We start from the raw sequence: 15327 nt of genomic DNA on the forward strand, positions 1-15327 counted from the left end.
TGATTTTTTTTATTATGATACAACCAACAAGAATATAATGTGATTCAAAAAATATTTTTTTACTATTGATGTCATAATTGTTATTTTTAAAATATAATTAAAAATCATTTTTTTATGGGTCATCCAATCTACTTAATGATCAATGTGCTCTTTGATAGAATTTGTAGTACATAGGGATTCCATAGTACATAATTGACTATGGAATTTTCAATAATTGATGCAGTTAATTGTTATTAATATGTTGGAAATATGATAGAAGAATATAGAGATCCAAGAGTGGGTTCCTCCAAGATTATATTTAATTTTAAATTAAAAGGATAAAAATATCCAAAAAAAAAAAACTTATTTACAGTGTGAACCGGTCTTTTTACCATTCTGGCCAAATTATGGTCAAAATTTCTGGCCAACAGATTTTTCCATTCAATTTATATTAAAAAGTTTATTAAAATGTCAATATATTAAATTTAAACGAAGATTCTAGATTCACTAGTACTCCATCAGTAAAGTGTACATTTTACTTTCCTTGAATCGAGAGGATACATTTCTTCTCCATTAAAGTGATCCGAATCTCAGCGTAACCCTAAATCCCAACCAACCCGTTACAGTCTCCTCACACAGTTGAAACGAAAAAAGAAAAAAAAGGTAACATGAAAAGTAAAAGGTACTAAAAAGTAAGTATTTCTCGAAATGCCCCATTCTTTTTCTTGGTTTAAAAGAAAAAAAAGGTAAAGGTAAGTGGCATTAATGAATTGAAGTAGAAAGAAGGTCCATCTATTGGGTGAGTATCTTTGAGAAATCTTTTTTGTGTCGTCATTGATAAAAGAAGTTATTATTCGTAGTAAAAGAAGCAAATCTGTCTATCTTATCTCCCACTAGAAGTAATGGAGCATCACAACACAAAAATTCAAGCAAAAATGTGCCCTCCTCATGTACTTCTCTTCCCTCTTCCAATACAAAGCCCTATCAACTCCATGCTTCAACTTGCCGAGCTTTTTTGCCTTGCAGGTTTACAAGTTACTTTCCTCAATACGAATCACAATCAACAGCTTCTCTACCGTCACACCAACGTCGAATCCAGATTCAGGCAATATCCTAAATTTCAATTCCGGACTATTTCCGATGGTCTTCCCGACGATCATCCCCGCTCCTTTCCTATGTTTGAAGACCTTATTAATTCCTTGCAAGCTGTGGCAGAGCCTTCCCTTAGAGAAATAGTAACAGAATCCGGTGTCACGTGTGTGATACCTGATGGATTATTTTATTATGCAGTGGATATTTGTAATGAGGTTGGAGTTTCTGTTATTTCCTTTGATACTATTAGTCCTTGTTGCCTCTGGGTTTATCTCTGTTTCCCCAAACTCATTCAAACGGGAGATATTCCCTTTAAAGGTACTTTTCATTTTTGGAAAAAAATTTAGCATTCATCTTCTCTGCCCAAATCAATTTTTCCATCTAGTATAGCTTCATCCAAGTAGAAAAAAGAAGATGAAACAATTTCATTTTACAGATGAATTTTTGATATTTTATTTGGAGTTATGTTAATCATCTAACAAGCAAAAATTTACCTATGTTGTTAAAGGAAATGATTTGGACATGTTGATAGAAAATGTACCTGGCATGGAAGATCTTCTACGGCGTCGAGATTTTCCATTCTATCGCCTCACGAATTGTGCAACGGACCTCTATTGCCAACTTGCTCTCAAGGAAATCCAAAGTATACCTCGATCCCATGGACTCATATTAAATACATTTGAAGATTTGGACGGTCCATTACTCTCTAACATTCGCTCTCATTGTCCACAAACGTATGCGGTTGGGCCGCTACACTTGCAACTCAAAACTAGGCTTGCTGATAAAACAATGTCCTCTTCAAATAGTTTGTGGGAAGAAGATCACAGTTCAATTCAATGGCTTGATGCACAGCCCATAGAATCAGTAATCTATGTAAGTTTTGGAAGTCTTGCAACTTTGACAAAGGAGGAAATGTTGGAGTTTTGGCATGGACTAGTAAATAGCGGAATCAGATTTTTGTGGGTCATGAGGTCCGACTTATTGAGGGAAGAAGAGTTTAGCCACCAATTTGTTAAGGAGCTAACGGATGGTTGCGAAGAAAGAGCTTACATTGTGAGTTGGGCTCCACAAGAGAAAGTACTATCCCACCCAGCTATCGGTGGATTTTTAACTCACAGTGGATGGAACTCGACTATGGAAAGTATTGTTGAAAGAAAGCCCATGATCTGTTGGGCTGTTTACGTGGACCAACGAGTCACAAGTAGATTTGTGAGTGAGGTGTGGAAAATTGGGTTGGACATGAAAGATATTTGTGACAGAGACAATATTGAGAAGGTGGTGAAAGATTTAATGGTAACAAATAAGGAGAAATTGAAGAAATCAGTTGACAAGTTATCTATGTTGGCAGAAATTAGTGTTGGAGAAGGAGGTTCATCGTACAATGCTTTTGAATATCTCGTCGATGACATTAAAAAGTTAGGCAGAAGAGACAAGGATATCAACCCTAACTGCATAAGATAAACAGGGTAATACTACCAATCATTATTTTGTAGTCAAAGATTATATTTTTTTCTTGTTCTTTTACCGGATACTGCAAGTTATTCATACAGGTACACTAGATGAGATAAAGCCTGCGTTAGCATGGGTCGAGCTCAATGTTAGTGTATAAAATTGTATTTTTTTGCCTTTCAAATAGGTTCCTCTTTAAAAATTGAAGTCATGTCTGATATAGTTTTTCATGCTCAAGTAGAAACTAGTATGTTACATTAGAATCTGATAGAAGGACTAGGCAGTCAGTCTCTTCATTGTCTTTCTCCTTTCCCTGTTATGATAGTGATGCAAATACACCTTGTATAAACTAGTATGTTGCAACTTTAAATGCACGTTTGGGAGGATACCTCTCACCCTTTCCTATTCTTGTTTCAATAGACTCATTCCATGGGGTGTGATTGTTTGAAACTAGTCCCATTATCCTGTTGTTGGCTGTTCTTGCACAACTTCAACTCCGTGGCAACTTGCTGAGACTGCTTCTTGTCTGGTGTCTCACTTTTGCTGGAACTTCAAATATTAAGACATCGCTGTGCTTTGGACTTTGGAATAGCTCTAACACACTGTTTATGAAGGCCACCCCGCCTCCAGAGGATAGATACTGCGTTTTCCATGTGGCTTAGCCTTCTTTAAAAGAAAATCCACCACTTGATATTCATTGTAGTTGTTCTTTTATGTTTTGCTCCTTATAGCACTTCTAGCTTTGATTTATGCCTTACAATTCCTGCTGCTGAATGTTTAGTAAAGTTCCCAGACATAAAATTGCAGAAACTTAGCAGAGAGGAAAAAGTTTTTGTTGTATATAGCATACCTTAAAATTTCTATTATTCAACAACGTAAATTGATGCTTTTCTATTCATTCATGACCAAATGTTTGAGAAATTAGCTTAGCTCTCCTATTTATTTTGATATCTAGACATTGTGAGCATGCATGTAGTTTTTTGGGAATGTTTGGTTGTCATTGACAACAAATCTAGTATATACCTCCAGATGTTCATGCCCTTTCTCCTTACCATGTACAGAGTGAGATTTATCACTTACGTTTAACCTCATTTCTTTAAATCATGACATGAATATCATTTATAACCCTCAGCTAAGCATTAATAAAATGTGGATCTTTGAATATGCTCCAGGATATTCTAATCAATTCGTAATCACTTAATTTAAGACTTAAAAATGAAAAATTAATTGAGATATTCGCAAACTTATTATTCTTTAAAAAGAGAATTATATGAAATAAAAAGGAGCATTAGCTAGACTTCAAAACATGAAAAGGACTTAAAATGTTTCAAGAAGATCTTGAATACTCAAACATATAAGAATTTTGCAAGCATCACCACAAACGTCAGACCATATCTTTAGACTAATTATAAGATCGTATTAACACCTTTTTATAGTATAGATTAATAAAACGGAGTTGGACATATGCCCATTCGCCTTATTTAGAGAGTTATCTTAGTCAAAGTCGAGATATATTATTATAAAATATCGAATTTTGAACACTTTTAACGAAATTGTTGACTTCGTCACTAAACACAGTAAATAATTGTGAAAAGTTTGTTTTGCTTTTTTTCTCCTTTGGCCTCACCGTATAAGTAACATCGATTGATACTTCCATTTAAATAGCAATTGCAAGTGTAACTGAAAAATCTTATCCTCCTTGGACTTTTTCTATGAACAAACAACATATTAAATTTTAAATTCTTTGTGACAGAAGCAAACATTTCCTTAATCAACACACAAAATTGAGGATTACGACTTTGAATTTAGAAAGGCTCTGCTGTCGACATCCAGATAAGCAATTTGGTTGGGACTTTATGACAATCTTTAACGTAAGGCCGTTTATACTTAAGTTATATATACAAACAATTTATTTAAACATTGAGTATATAACATGTTATTTACTTCTGTTTACTATATACAGTTGCCAATTTTACAAGTAAACTAAATTAGATTTAAAATTCTATAACATATAATATTAAGTCTTCCCATAAAATCATAATCATACCACGCCAAAAAAGCTTAGTCCCACTAGCCTTAGATTATCACAAATTAAAGAAAACTCAACTCCCCATTGCCCCTCCAATATGTCAAATATTTTACAACAAAAAATCGTGTCTCATTTCTTTTCTTGCTTTCTAATCAGAGCCAGATAGAATTTTGTCGTGATGGAATTGAATAGCTTCTTTCCCACTTCGTCTTATACAAAAATATTTATCTTCCCATAGTAAGGTACAATCATCACACAGACAGTAAAATACCAATCGTTTGGTAAATAAAATATTTTAGGATTAAATTTATAGCGCCATAATCATGCGAGATAAATTAATTCAAAAATTATAATTTTGAAAGAAGTTGATTCATATCAAATGATCCCTTTATTAGAAAAATCATATCATGGATTTAGTGAAAACCTTAAATAATTCATGGTGGGTCCATATTCGTATTGATAGGTTCAATTTTAGGAATGAAGAACTGATCAGTTGAATATCTTTTTTGTAGAAATTAGACCACTTATACAATTCAATATTACTTTTTATACATTTATTTTAAAATCTTAAACATTTTTTGGTTACACCTTTTGAGTTGTTACCATTAACTATATCAAATAACATACCCAAATGTAAATATAAGTAATTATTTTTAGAATTACAATTTTCAAAATTTAATATTTTTGAAATTCGGTTTAACCGGTTAATTATACACTAGAATAGGCCACTAAATAAAAGCTTTTCTAGTACATTTCCACATATTTACACGCACACGCACTAACAAAAAAGTTAGTTCCTTGTCCATATAATTACACCAAAATATAAGTGGAGGAACCATAGTACAAAAAAAAATAAAAATATCAAGATTCTCTTGAAGAAAAAAAAAATGGGTAACAACATAGGAGGAACTACGAAGAAGACAAAGGTAATGAAGATTAACGGCGAAATCCTTAAACTGAAGACACCAATAACAACGTTAGAGGTAGTTAAAGATTACCCAGGTCATGTTTTATTGGAATCAGAAGCAGTGAAGAAATTTGGGATTAGAGCTAAGCCATTAGAGCCAGAACAAGAGCTGAAGCCGACCAAAATATATTTTCTCGTAGAATTGCCTCTGTTTCCTAAAGAAGAAATTATTACTAGTAATAATAAGGTTACAAGAAGGGTGAAATCTGATGTTCATATGAACGCACAAGATCGGCTGGAGTGCCTTATGTTAAGCCGGAGATCGGCTTCAGATTTGTCGATTTCGAAGCCGAGTAATGGAGCTGTTGTTCAGCTGAAGATGAAGCTGCCTAGAAGTGTCGTACAAAAGTTGATTGAAGAAAGCAGAGATGAAACAGAGGTTGCTGAGAAAATTATGGATCTTTGTATGCACAATTCCTAAAATTTACTTTGTTTTGCATCTTTTTTTTTGTTTGGTCGTGAATTGCTATAAACAATAGGCTCAAAATCTAGTTTCAAGAATTGAATATATAGTTTTATAGAAATTTCTGCTTGGTTTCTGTTTATTTGCTGTTCGTATTGTTATAATTAGTATTCATTTTACCTTATTGTTTTTTTGTGTGTTAATGGATTGATTAGTGGTTTAGCTAAGGATCTGAGATCATTTGTGACCATTCGTCTAAGTATGACAAATATTCTTGTAGCTCTTATCCATCCCACTTCTATTTTGTTTTTTTCTCTCCCTCCAAATTTATTTGATTCCACTACGTTAATTTTGTCCTTCGAGTTGGCCGTTATTCAACGGGAATATAAGTCTGGCGAGATTATATTGAATTTGATATTGTTATTGTAAGAATCTATTTAATTAAAAAAATTAAAACTACTATATTTGGTATAATTACAAGGTCCTTTTTTATTTATATACTAGATTCTGTAACCAGAAAAAAAAATCGTTGTCTAGATTGCATTAATATCAAAAGAAGTAAATAAATCCCTGACTGGAGTACTTCGATTAATTTTGTATAGTTAAACTAAAAAATGTACTTATTTTTCATGCGTAAGTAGATAGAACTTCATGGTCATTAACCTTAGAAAAGAATTGAAAGTAAATTGATTGAACAGAAAAAAGAAGGAATATATTTTTAACTTCAACAGATATGTGTTATATTTTAAGATTGTTTATATCTTTTATAATCAAATAATTTATTTGATTTTATTTATCTTTTACCCGAAACTAAAGACCCCACCCACCCCTTTTTCAATTTTAAACCCATGCTTCAGTTTCAACCTTTATCTGCCTTCTCCTAAACAAATTGTACTTCCCGATCCCTATCCTACCTACTGTTTTCAGCTATATTGATTGCAATTAATCTTCAAAGCAAATTCTTTTTCGTAACTAATTTATTTGAGCTCGATATTTTTGATTCAAAGGCGGATTTATTGTAAAATTTAAAGTTTTATCCGTCAATGATTGTAGTATAATTTCAACCTCTTTTTTGACAACAAATAATCTTTGAAAGTTTTTGTTCAACTCAAATTCAATTGAAAGCTTGAAGCTTTGTTCGTAAAAGATTATAGAATTTTCAATCTATTTCAACAACTAATTGATATGAACCAAAAATTAAAATCTAATTTCTTGTTTTTAATTGAAAACACATGGTACTGTATTTTTTTTTAAATTTGTAGAATGACCGTAAATGGAGATGAATTAAATAAACTTTTTTTTCTTTGTTTAATTTAATAGGTTTTGGGTTTATGTTTGAATGGAGATAAAGGGATAGCTTGTTTTTTATTTTTATTTTAAATGTCATCATATTTGTTCGAGAATATTGAAAATGAAAGGATTTTTAAAAATTTTTGAATAAAAATAAAAATAAATTTAGCGTGTCTATCCGTTAGCCCTGAGGTATACACAATTCAATAAAACTGACATAAAAATATACACCATCTTAAAGAGTGGTTATTGACGTATTAGTATCATGATTCAAGATATATTTATCAAACATTAATAAATTGAACTAGAAACAAGGAAAACTACAACAACTCCATTTATTAATGGAATCCTAGGCTGAGTATCTTTGACAAATCTTTTTCTCTCGTCATTCTTTAAAAACTTATCAGTAATAAAAGCAATGGAGCAGCTATATATATACATATATCTTATCTCCCATTCCCAACAAGAACAGTAGAAGAAGCAAAAATGTGTCCTCATGTGCTCCTCTTTCCCCTTCCAATTCAAAGCCCTATCAATTCCATGCTTCAACTTGCCGAGCTTTTTTGCCTTGCCGGTTTACAAGTTACTTTCCTCAACACGAATCACAATCAACAGCTTCTCTACCGTCACACCGACGTCGAATCCAGATTCAGGCAGTATCCTAAATTTCAATTCCGGACTATTTCCGATGGTCTTCCCGACGATCATCCCCGGTCGTCTATACTGTTTGGAGACCTTATTACTTCCTTGCAAGCTGTGGCAGAGCCTTTTCTTAGAGAAATAGTAACAGAATCCGGTGTCACGTGTGTTATACCTGATGGATTATTTTATTATGCAGTGGATATTTGTAATGAGGTTGGAGTTTCTGTTATTTCATTTGATACTATTAGTCCTTGTTGTCTATGGGTTTATCTCTGTTTCCCAAAACTCATTCAATCTGGAGATATTCCCTTCAAAGGTACTTTTCATTTTTGTTATTGTATAAGTATTAGTGATTTATGGCCATCTAATCTAACAAGTAAAAAATTTTACTTATGTTGTTAAGGAAATGATTTGGACGTGTTGATAGAAAATGTACCTGGCATGGAAGATCTTCTACGGCGTCGAGATTTTCCATTCTATCGTCTTACCAATTGTGCAACGGACCTCTATTGTCAACTTGCTCTCAAGGAAATCCAAAGTATACCTCGATCCCATGGACTCATATTAAATACATTTGAAGATTTAGACGGTTCGTTACTCTCTAACATTCGCACTCATTGTCCACAAACATATGCGGTTGGACCGCTACAATTGCAACTCAAAACTAGGCTTTCTGATAAATCAATGTCCTCTTCGAATAGTTTGCGGGAAGAAGATGACAGTTCGATTCAATGGCTTGATGCACAGCCCGTAGAATCAGTAATCTATGTAAGTTTTGGAAGTCTTGCAACTTTGACAAAGGAGGAAATGTTGGAGTTTTGGCATGGATTAGTAAATAGCGGAATCAGATTTTTGTGGGTCATGAGGTCCGACTTATTGAGGGAAGAGAAGTTTAGCCACCAATTTGTTAAGGAGCTAACGGATGGTTCCGAAGAAAGAGCTTACATAGTGAGTTGGGCTCCACAAGAGAAAGTACTATCCCACCCAGCTATCGGTGGATTTTTAACTCACAGTGGATGGAACTCGACTATGGAAAGTATTGTTGAAAGAAAACCCATGATCTGCTGGGCTGTTTATGTGGACCAGCGAGTCACTAGTAGATTTGTGGGTGAAGTGTGGAAAATTGGGTTGGACATGAAAGATATTTGTGACAGATACATTATTGAGAAGGCAGTGAAAGACTTGATGGTAACAAATAAGGATAAGTTGAAGAAATCAGTTGACAAGTTATCTATGTTGGCAAAAATTAGTGTTGGAGAAGGAGGTTCATCATACAATGCTTTTGAATCTCTCGTCAATGACATTAAAAAGTTAGGAAGAAGAGACAAGGATATCAATCCTAACTGCATAAGATACACAGGGTAATGCTACCAATCATTGATTGTATCATTTCTTGTTCTTTTATTGGATACTACAAGTTATTCATACAAGTACACTAGATAAGAAAAAGCCCGCGATACCATGGGGTCGCGCAATGTTAGCGTATAAAATTGTATGTTTTGCCTTTTAAATAGGTCACTTTCTAAAAATTGAAGTCATGTCAGATATAATCTTTAAAGAATTATGATACAGAAATATAAACTTATGCCTCGAAAAAATGATTAGAGCCACAATCCTAAACTATCAGCCCTTAAGGCTATCGACCTCTGTTTCCTAGAGAAGAAATTAGTAGTACAAAGGGTGAATTCTGCTGTTCATATGAACGCACAGGACCGTCTGGAATGCCTTATGTTGAGCTGAAGATCGGCTTTGGATTTGTCAACTTCGAAGCCGAGTAATAGAGCTGTAGTTTAGCTGAAGATGAAGCTGCCTAAAGGTGTTACAAAAGTTGTTTGTAGAAAGCAGAGATGAAACAGAGGTGGCTGAGAAAATTATGGATCTTTGTATGCCCAATACCAGTCATGACAGTTTTTTTGCTTAATTGGTTTGCTATAGGGTCAAATTTAGTTTCTACAATTGCATATATACAGAGTTTTACAAAAATTTCTGCTCTATCTGTTGATTTGCTGGTGATATTGTTATAAGCACCATTGATTTTCTTAGTTTCACTTTTTGGCAGTAAAAGAAAACATTTTTTTAATTTTGTCATGTTTGGTTGGTTTAAAAATTAAATGTTATGAAAAATGTTTTTCAAATCAACTTATTTTACCCAAATTTCAAAAAAAAAGACTTAGCTCCAATAAATAAGGAAAACATTTTCTTTCATACCAAACAAATTATTTTTTAAAATTTTGTGAAATTCCTTTTCAATCAAACACCAGCAGTAAAATGGAGACAAGAGGATTGTTCATACAGGGGAAGAGACATAAATTTCCCTTTGAACTTGTATCGAAAAGTCAATTACACGCTTAAACTATCATAGTGACCTATTACACACTTATACTATTCAAAAGTGAATTTACTAACCTCCCAACACTGAAGTTGTGAGTTCGAGTCATCACATGAGCAAAATGTGGGAAACTCTTACGGAGGTGTTAAAAAGAAAGAAATGTAGAAAAAAAATTAGAGGAGTGTCTTAATCTTTTGTTAAAAACTTTGTGCACTGTGTTAAAGGTAGGATTGAAAATGAATTAGAAGATAAGATTTTGGTGGGCATACAAAGGTAGTGAGGCTTTAACAAATTGTTTGCTGGAGTGGCCAGAAAGTTGGGCTATCCCCCTCAGATGAAACATGTAGGGATTTTCACATCTCCCTCAGTTAGTTGTTTACTCCAAGATAAGGAAACAACTAAGTTTTCAATTTTCCTCTAAGAAAATAATAATGAAAACTTTATGTTCAGTCTCACATGGTTGAGAGAATGAGTTGTTGGTTTCTGATATGATACTCTTAAGCGATTTTATTCTTTTTGAGTTAGCTTTTGAGATTCAGCTAAGAATTAAAGGTTCATTTATGTGTATACGAGAGATTATTAAGAAAAAACTAAATAAATTTCATGCTTTCAATAAGTTTATTTTCAGGAGCAGCACTTCTAAACTCTCTGTAATAATATTACATCAAATGAACTGAAATTGATGAAAAATGCCAAAACCCTGCAACTGTAAATTATTCTGTATATACATATATTATTTGAGTTCTTTTAAATCCCAACATATCCAGAGAAAGAAGAAACAGAGTAAAAAGAAAAGCAGAAGTACTGAAAAATTGATCAATCGAGCACAAGATTGCCATTAGCATCATATGAAATTTTGCCAGAAAAATCCAAAGGACGACACTTTTCTCCTTTGATAATAGTCCTCTTCCATAGCGCGTTTTCGTCTTCCCAATTAACTTGATAGTCATCATCATCGTCATCATCATCATGTTCCACTTTTTTCCTCCAAGATATCATTTTTACCATCAATAGAGCTTTACTACTTATGCTGCTCTCTAGCCTTTCTACTGGCTTTTTACCCCCCAATTGCACACTCTGCCTCTTCTTCTTTTCTCTCTTTTGAAAGCCACCTCCACATAAAAAGGCCATCATGGATATTTCAACCAAGATTATTGCTAGCAAAATTATCAAAAAGAAAAGTAAATGAGAGGAACAATCAAAGGAAAGAAAATTGAAGTTTGCTATGGATGATTGCTTCCTAGTGTTATGGCTTTATACTACTTAAGTAGGTAAGAGTAGAACCACTTGTTTCCTACTATTACATAGAAAAGTCAGAAGTCAATACTTTTACTTGTTGAACATTTAGGAAATTCCTTCAAGGTAAAATATTGTTAACATTTGCCTGTATTTCCTGCCTCAGTTAAATTTAACTATAGTTTCGTTTTATTTTTAATTCATAGAAAATGGTCTTTTCATACCCATTATTTTCTTGGAGGAGAAGTTTTGAACATACACTCATCCTTTCTTTTTTTTCGTATCGTAATTCGATAACATCTTTAAGCTAATTGATCAAATCATATTAAATTTTAGCGCCATTTTATAGTTACTAAAATTCTATAATTATTAGCCTTTGCATGACGCGGTGTATTAAAGGAATTGTTGGATATCTCTTGTTGGATATCTCTTGAGCCTTTTCACCTCGACAAAGTAATTTCCAGCAAAATGTTTAAGTCATTGTTTCTCTATTATAAAACAGGCCAAATTGGTCATTGCGTAAGGAAGGTGGCTGAAAATTGACTATGACTGGACTGATGATCTTCAAAATGAATGGATGTAGAGTTGACGTGAGTTAAGAGTGTTAAAACACGTCAAGGTTGACTTGACTCACTGACTTGAGTAGTCTCTGAATAAAAACAAACACTAGAAACATTTTTAGGTTCAAAGTAAAATTTTGACCACCCAAAATTTGAATGAAAAATAAAGAAAAGAACTTTGAATGACAAAATTGCCAATGACCATGTCGTGTGCAACGTTGTGTTCATTACTATATATGTCCAACATAAATTGCATATAACAAATCGATCTAGTTTACTAACACCCATTCTATGGTTCGATCTTTCAATTCTTTCTATCCTGCTATGACATTGTTAGAAGATGAAAAGAAAAAAATAATTTTGCACCAATTCACATGGTTGACAAATATACAAATATTTTAGGCCCTTCGCGATTAATTTAAAGAGCATAGTTGATGGCAAATACAATTTCTAATCAGTCCTACCAAATGACCCCCCACGAAATCGACATCGTTAATGTGCCATTACGATCTAAAGAATTTAACCAAATACAAATACACAAGAGAAACATATGCTTGCTTATATATCATAGTGCATTACAAAAGCATCATACATCATCATCGTGTTACAAACAAAGCACATAATATTTTATTTATATATATATATATAGAGTAAGGTAATTAAAACTACTAACATACATTTATAGTAACACCATTGAAAGTTGAAAATAAGAAAAACAAAAGTAAATTAAATAGGAATGGAGTTGGTGACTGAAGGATAAATGACAGTGGCTGGATGACCCATTATCCGACGTCCCTTGGAGTGACGGAACACATAAACAAGTGCACCGACCGGCCATTCTACAATTGCTGCCGCAGCAAATGCCAAGAAACCAAGTGTTGGCCCCACCACCTTGCACCTACATATATTTTTTTATATATTATTAATAATAATTATAGTCGAAACTCAAAATTAATAGTAGTAGTACTAACCGACAAGGATTGCTAGCATTGCCACACTGTACGCAGATGGGAACTCCAACGAAACCCATACAGTATTTTCTTAATTGGCTAAGTAGACAGTCAGAGGACCAGCTTGAGCAAAAAGGAAGAACAACAAGGCTGCAATTTTTGCAATGTTACACACAAATTTTACTAAAAGGAGCATTGATACAAAATTTGAAGAACAGGATTGCGGGTATTAATAGGATTTGTATCGCTAAGCTGAAACTATGGATAATGGCGGTGCTGCTTGTTGATGATGATTATTTAAATATGGAATTGGACACGTGTTGGTTTCTGAAGGTGGAGGCAGAAGACACCTGTTAATTAACTGTACTCTTCCGACACGTGTCCAACGTCAAATATAACAATATTATCATTACCAAGTTTTTTTATTTTTCTTCCTTTTAATTTCGTTTTTGTTTTTTCACTCCGCGGTACACATAGTCATAAATTTAATGATTAACTGGGGAAAGCCTATGAAAGTAGACATATCAAAGAAGAATAACCTATGAGAAAATTTAATATTTTGGTGATTTACAAAAACAGTATATGTTAAATCAAAATGAAGGTAATTCGTAATAGACAAGTTTGATGAAACGAGTTTGACTCAAAGGCAAAAAGTTTTGAATTTGATACCTTAAAGTCTTAAATATTATTGGATACAGGGAGTAGTACTGTAAAATAATAGAAGTATAATTTGTAGCTACTTTATATATGGAATTTGACCTTTCACCTAAAGGCACGTATAAAGCTAGATTCGATTCTCTGTGAACTTAGAAGAGTAATCTCCTGGCAACTTGATTAAGGGAGTTTTGTGATTTCAAGTGATAACGGATTGAGTCAATAATTACTTCTTTAACAAGATTAATCAAAACTAATTTGCATGGAACAAATACCTATTAACATCTTAAGAATGCCCTTTCTCAAAATGAACTAATAAACCATACAATTATTGTAGCCTTGGATTCCAAATACACACACACTTTTCAGCCACATGCACCCAAGCTACATGGATGCTCATGAACTTTATATGTTATTCCTTCGTTTTTTATAAAAATATAAAGTCATCAATATAAATGTATAGGTTATTTATATTTCATGGTACTTAGAAGATTTCAAATATAACGCTACATATTATTTTTCATGGTTCAATATATTATTTAAATAACAAAAAAAATAATTTTTTTAGACTTCAGAATAGAATAGATTCTAAAGTGTAAGTACAACTTATTATTACTGTTAATACGATATAAATAATTAACCTGATAGAGTAAAAATAAAATAAAATTTGCGGTCAATGGGTATTATAGCTTACTTAATATGCTTCAGAACTAATGGATTATTCAAAGTTTCCAACAATAATTCTAACAAAAAAGGGTACCATCTTAATATTCCATTAGAGAGGCCACCATCAACTTGGATGGATCCTTTATATGTACCAGAGTGTTCTCCATTTCTGATAACACAATGGCCACAAAATTCTGTTTTTTTCCTCCAGCTTTAATCCTCCTAACAATATTAGCTTTCAGTTCTTCTGGAAATGCTCAAGTGTCTGAAGTAACAACTTCTAATCAAGCTCTTCTCTATGCTTCTCCACCACCACCAAATGGATGTCCCTATTCTTGCCTTCCTCCACCTACCCCTACCGACTGCCCACCGCCTCCATCTTCACCACAGCTACCACCAGTGGGGTATTATTTGCCACCAGGTGGAGACTTTTTACCTCCACCGATGTACGTGTATGGTCCTCCACCTCCTAATCCAATTTTACCTTACCTCCCATTTTACTACAAGAATCCACCACCACCACCACAGTCTGATTACTCTTCTGCTGCAACTCATTATGTGACAAGCAAGCATATGAAGAGCAAGTTATTGCTACTATTGACACTTCTCCTTACCTGGTGACACCAAACAAAGGTGGCACGATTTCATATTCAATATTTTTTAGTATTTGGGACCAAGGAAGTTCATGTGCAGCTAGCGCCATGTAGTAGTACAAATATAACTCTTGCTGGGTACATCTGAGGGCAACAGTACAGGTGGCAAGTACTCTGATTCTCTTTTAACTATTTTTGGAGGAGAAACTTGAAAGAAAAAAGCGTCTCCTTTTTTTCTGAGTTTTTCTCCTACTAAAAAATTGTTCCTACTCACCAAAAACCAGAAAGCCTTAACAAATGGTTCTGGAGAGAAGATCTAGTCAAGTATTGCCAAACACAGCCTCCCTCCCCCTTTTTCCTTTTTGCCTCACATTTAAGTATTTCATGATTGCACTGGCTGCTACATCTATAAATGCATATAAGTATAAACATATATATCAATGGGGATTCATATATCAATCCGCGCACAACTGACCAAACTTCTGGAG

General features: G+C 33.5%; 5 protein-coding genes across 7 annotated transcripts; 4 read left to right on the forward strand and 1 right to left on the reverse strand.

The window, feature by feature from the left end:
• The first annotated feature begins 754 nt into the window (after positions 1 to 754).
• Positions 755 to 3420, forward strand: LOC107008655 (7-deoxyloganetic acid glucosyltransferase-like). Of its 3 annotated transcripts, none has more exons than XM_015207782.2 (3): positions 755 to 1389; positions 1580 to 2537; positions 2622 to 3420. In XM_015207782.2, the coding sequence occupies exons 1-2, from the start codon at positions 882 to 884 to the stop codon at positions 2530 to 2532; spliced, it is 1461 nt and encodes a 486-aa protein (XP_015063268.1). In that variant the 5' UTR covers positions 755 to 881; the 3' UTR covers positions 2533 to 2537; positions 2622 to 3420. The 3 variants fall into 3 exon arrangements, with proteins under 3 accessions (XP_015063268.1, XP_015063267.1, XP_015063266.1); XM_015207781.2 differs by having other exon boundaries at positions 2941 to 3420; XM_015207780.2 differs by having other exon boundaries at positions 1580 to 3418.
• A 1901-nt stretch (positions 3421 to 5321) lies between these two features.
• On the forward strand, positions 5322 to 6205 carry LOC107009262 (uncharacterized protein At1g66480-like). The gene has a single exon (XM_015208569.2). It carries the CDS (start codon positions 5437 to 5439, stop codon positions 5935 to 5937), a length of 501 nt encoding a protein of 166 aa, XP_015064055.1. The 5' UTR covers positions 5322 to 5436; the 3' UTR covers positions 5938 to 6205.
• Positions 6206 to 7516: 1311 nt separating this feature from the next.
• LOC107009261 (7-deoxyloganetic acid glucosyltransferase-like) lies at positions 7517 to 9893 on the forward strand. The gene is made up of 2 exons (XM_015208568.2): positions 7517 to 8167; positions 8255 to 9893. Exons 1-2 carry the CDS (start codon positions 7696 to 7698, stop codon positions 9214 to 9216), a joined length of 1434 nt encoding a protein of 477 aa, XP_015064054.1. The 5' UTR covers positions 7517 to 7695; the 3' UTR covers positions 9217 to 9893.
• Positions 9894 to 12510: 2617 nt separating this feature from the next.
• On the reverse strand, positions 12511 to 13209 carry LOC107010748. Its single transcript, XM_015210033.2, has 2 exons — positions 12948 to 13209; positions 12511 to 12874 (listed from the first exon to the last, which is right to left on the reverse strand). The coding sequence occupies exons 1-2, from the start codon at positions 13004 to 13006 to the stop codon at positions 12703 to 12705; spliced, it is 231 nt and encodes a 76-aa protein (XP_015065519.1). The 5' UTR covers positions 13007 to 13209; the 3' UTR covers positions 12511 to 12702.
• Positions 13210 to 14351: 1142 nt separating this feature from the next.
• Positions 14352 to 15274, forward strand: LOC107010198 (leucine-rich repeat extensin-like protein 3). Its single transcript, XM_015209436.2, has one exon. It carries the CDS (start codon positions 14427 to 14429, stop codon positions 14865 to 14867), a length of 441 nt encoding a protein of 146 aa, XP_015064922.1. The 5' UTR covers positions 14352 to 14426; the 3' UTR covers positions 14868 to 15274.
• The last annotated feature ends 53 nt before the right edge of the window (positions 15275 to 15327 follow it).

Source organism: Solanum pennellii, chromosome 2 (assembly GCF_001406875.1).
Source record: "Solanum pennellii chromosome 2, SPENNV200".
Taxonomy (NCBI): Eukaryota; Viridiplantae; Streptophyta; class Magnoliopsida; order Solanales; family Solanaceae; genus Solanum; species Solanum pennellii.

Excerpts from the sequence above, each read along its gene's own strand:
- LOC107008655 (XM_015207782.2), top strand. The coding sequence starts at position 882 with ATGGAGCATCACAACACAAAAATTCAAGCAAAAATGTGCCCTCCTCAT. Across the intron at positions 1,390-1,579 it reads GGGAGATATTCCCTTTAAAG|GAAATGATTTGGACATGTTG; the intron begins GTACTTTTCATT and ends ATGTTGTTAAAG.
- LOC107009262 (XM_015208569.2), top strand. The coding sequence starts at position 5,437 with ATGGGTAACAACATAGGAGGAACTACGAAGAAGACAAAGGTAATGAAG.
- LOC107009261 (XM_015208568.2), top strand. The coding sequence starts at position 7,696 with ATGTGTCCTCATGTGCTCCTCTTTCCCCTTCCAATTCAAAGCCCTATC. Across the intron at positions 8,168-8,254 it reads TGGAGATATTCCCTTCAAAG|GAAATGATTTGGACGTGTTG; the intron begins GTACTTTTCATT and ends TATGTTGTTAAG.
- LOC107010748 (XM_015210033.2), bottom strand. The coding sequence starts at position 13,006 with ATGGGTTTCGTTGGAGTTCCCATCTGCGTACAGTGTGGCAATGCTAGC. Across the intron at positions 12,875-12,947 it reads AATGCTAGCAATCCTTGTCG|GTGCAAGGTGGTGGGGCCAA; the intron begins GTTAGTACTACT and ends AAATATATGTAG.
- LOC107010198 (XM_015209436.2), top strand. The coding sequence starts at position 14,427 with ATGGCCACAAAATTCTGTTTTTTTCCTCCAGCTTTAATCCTCCTAACA.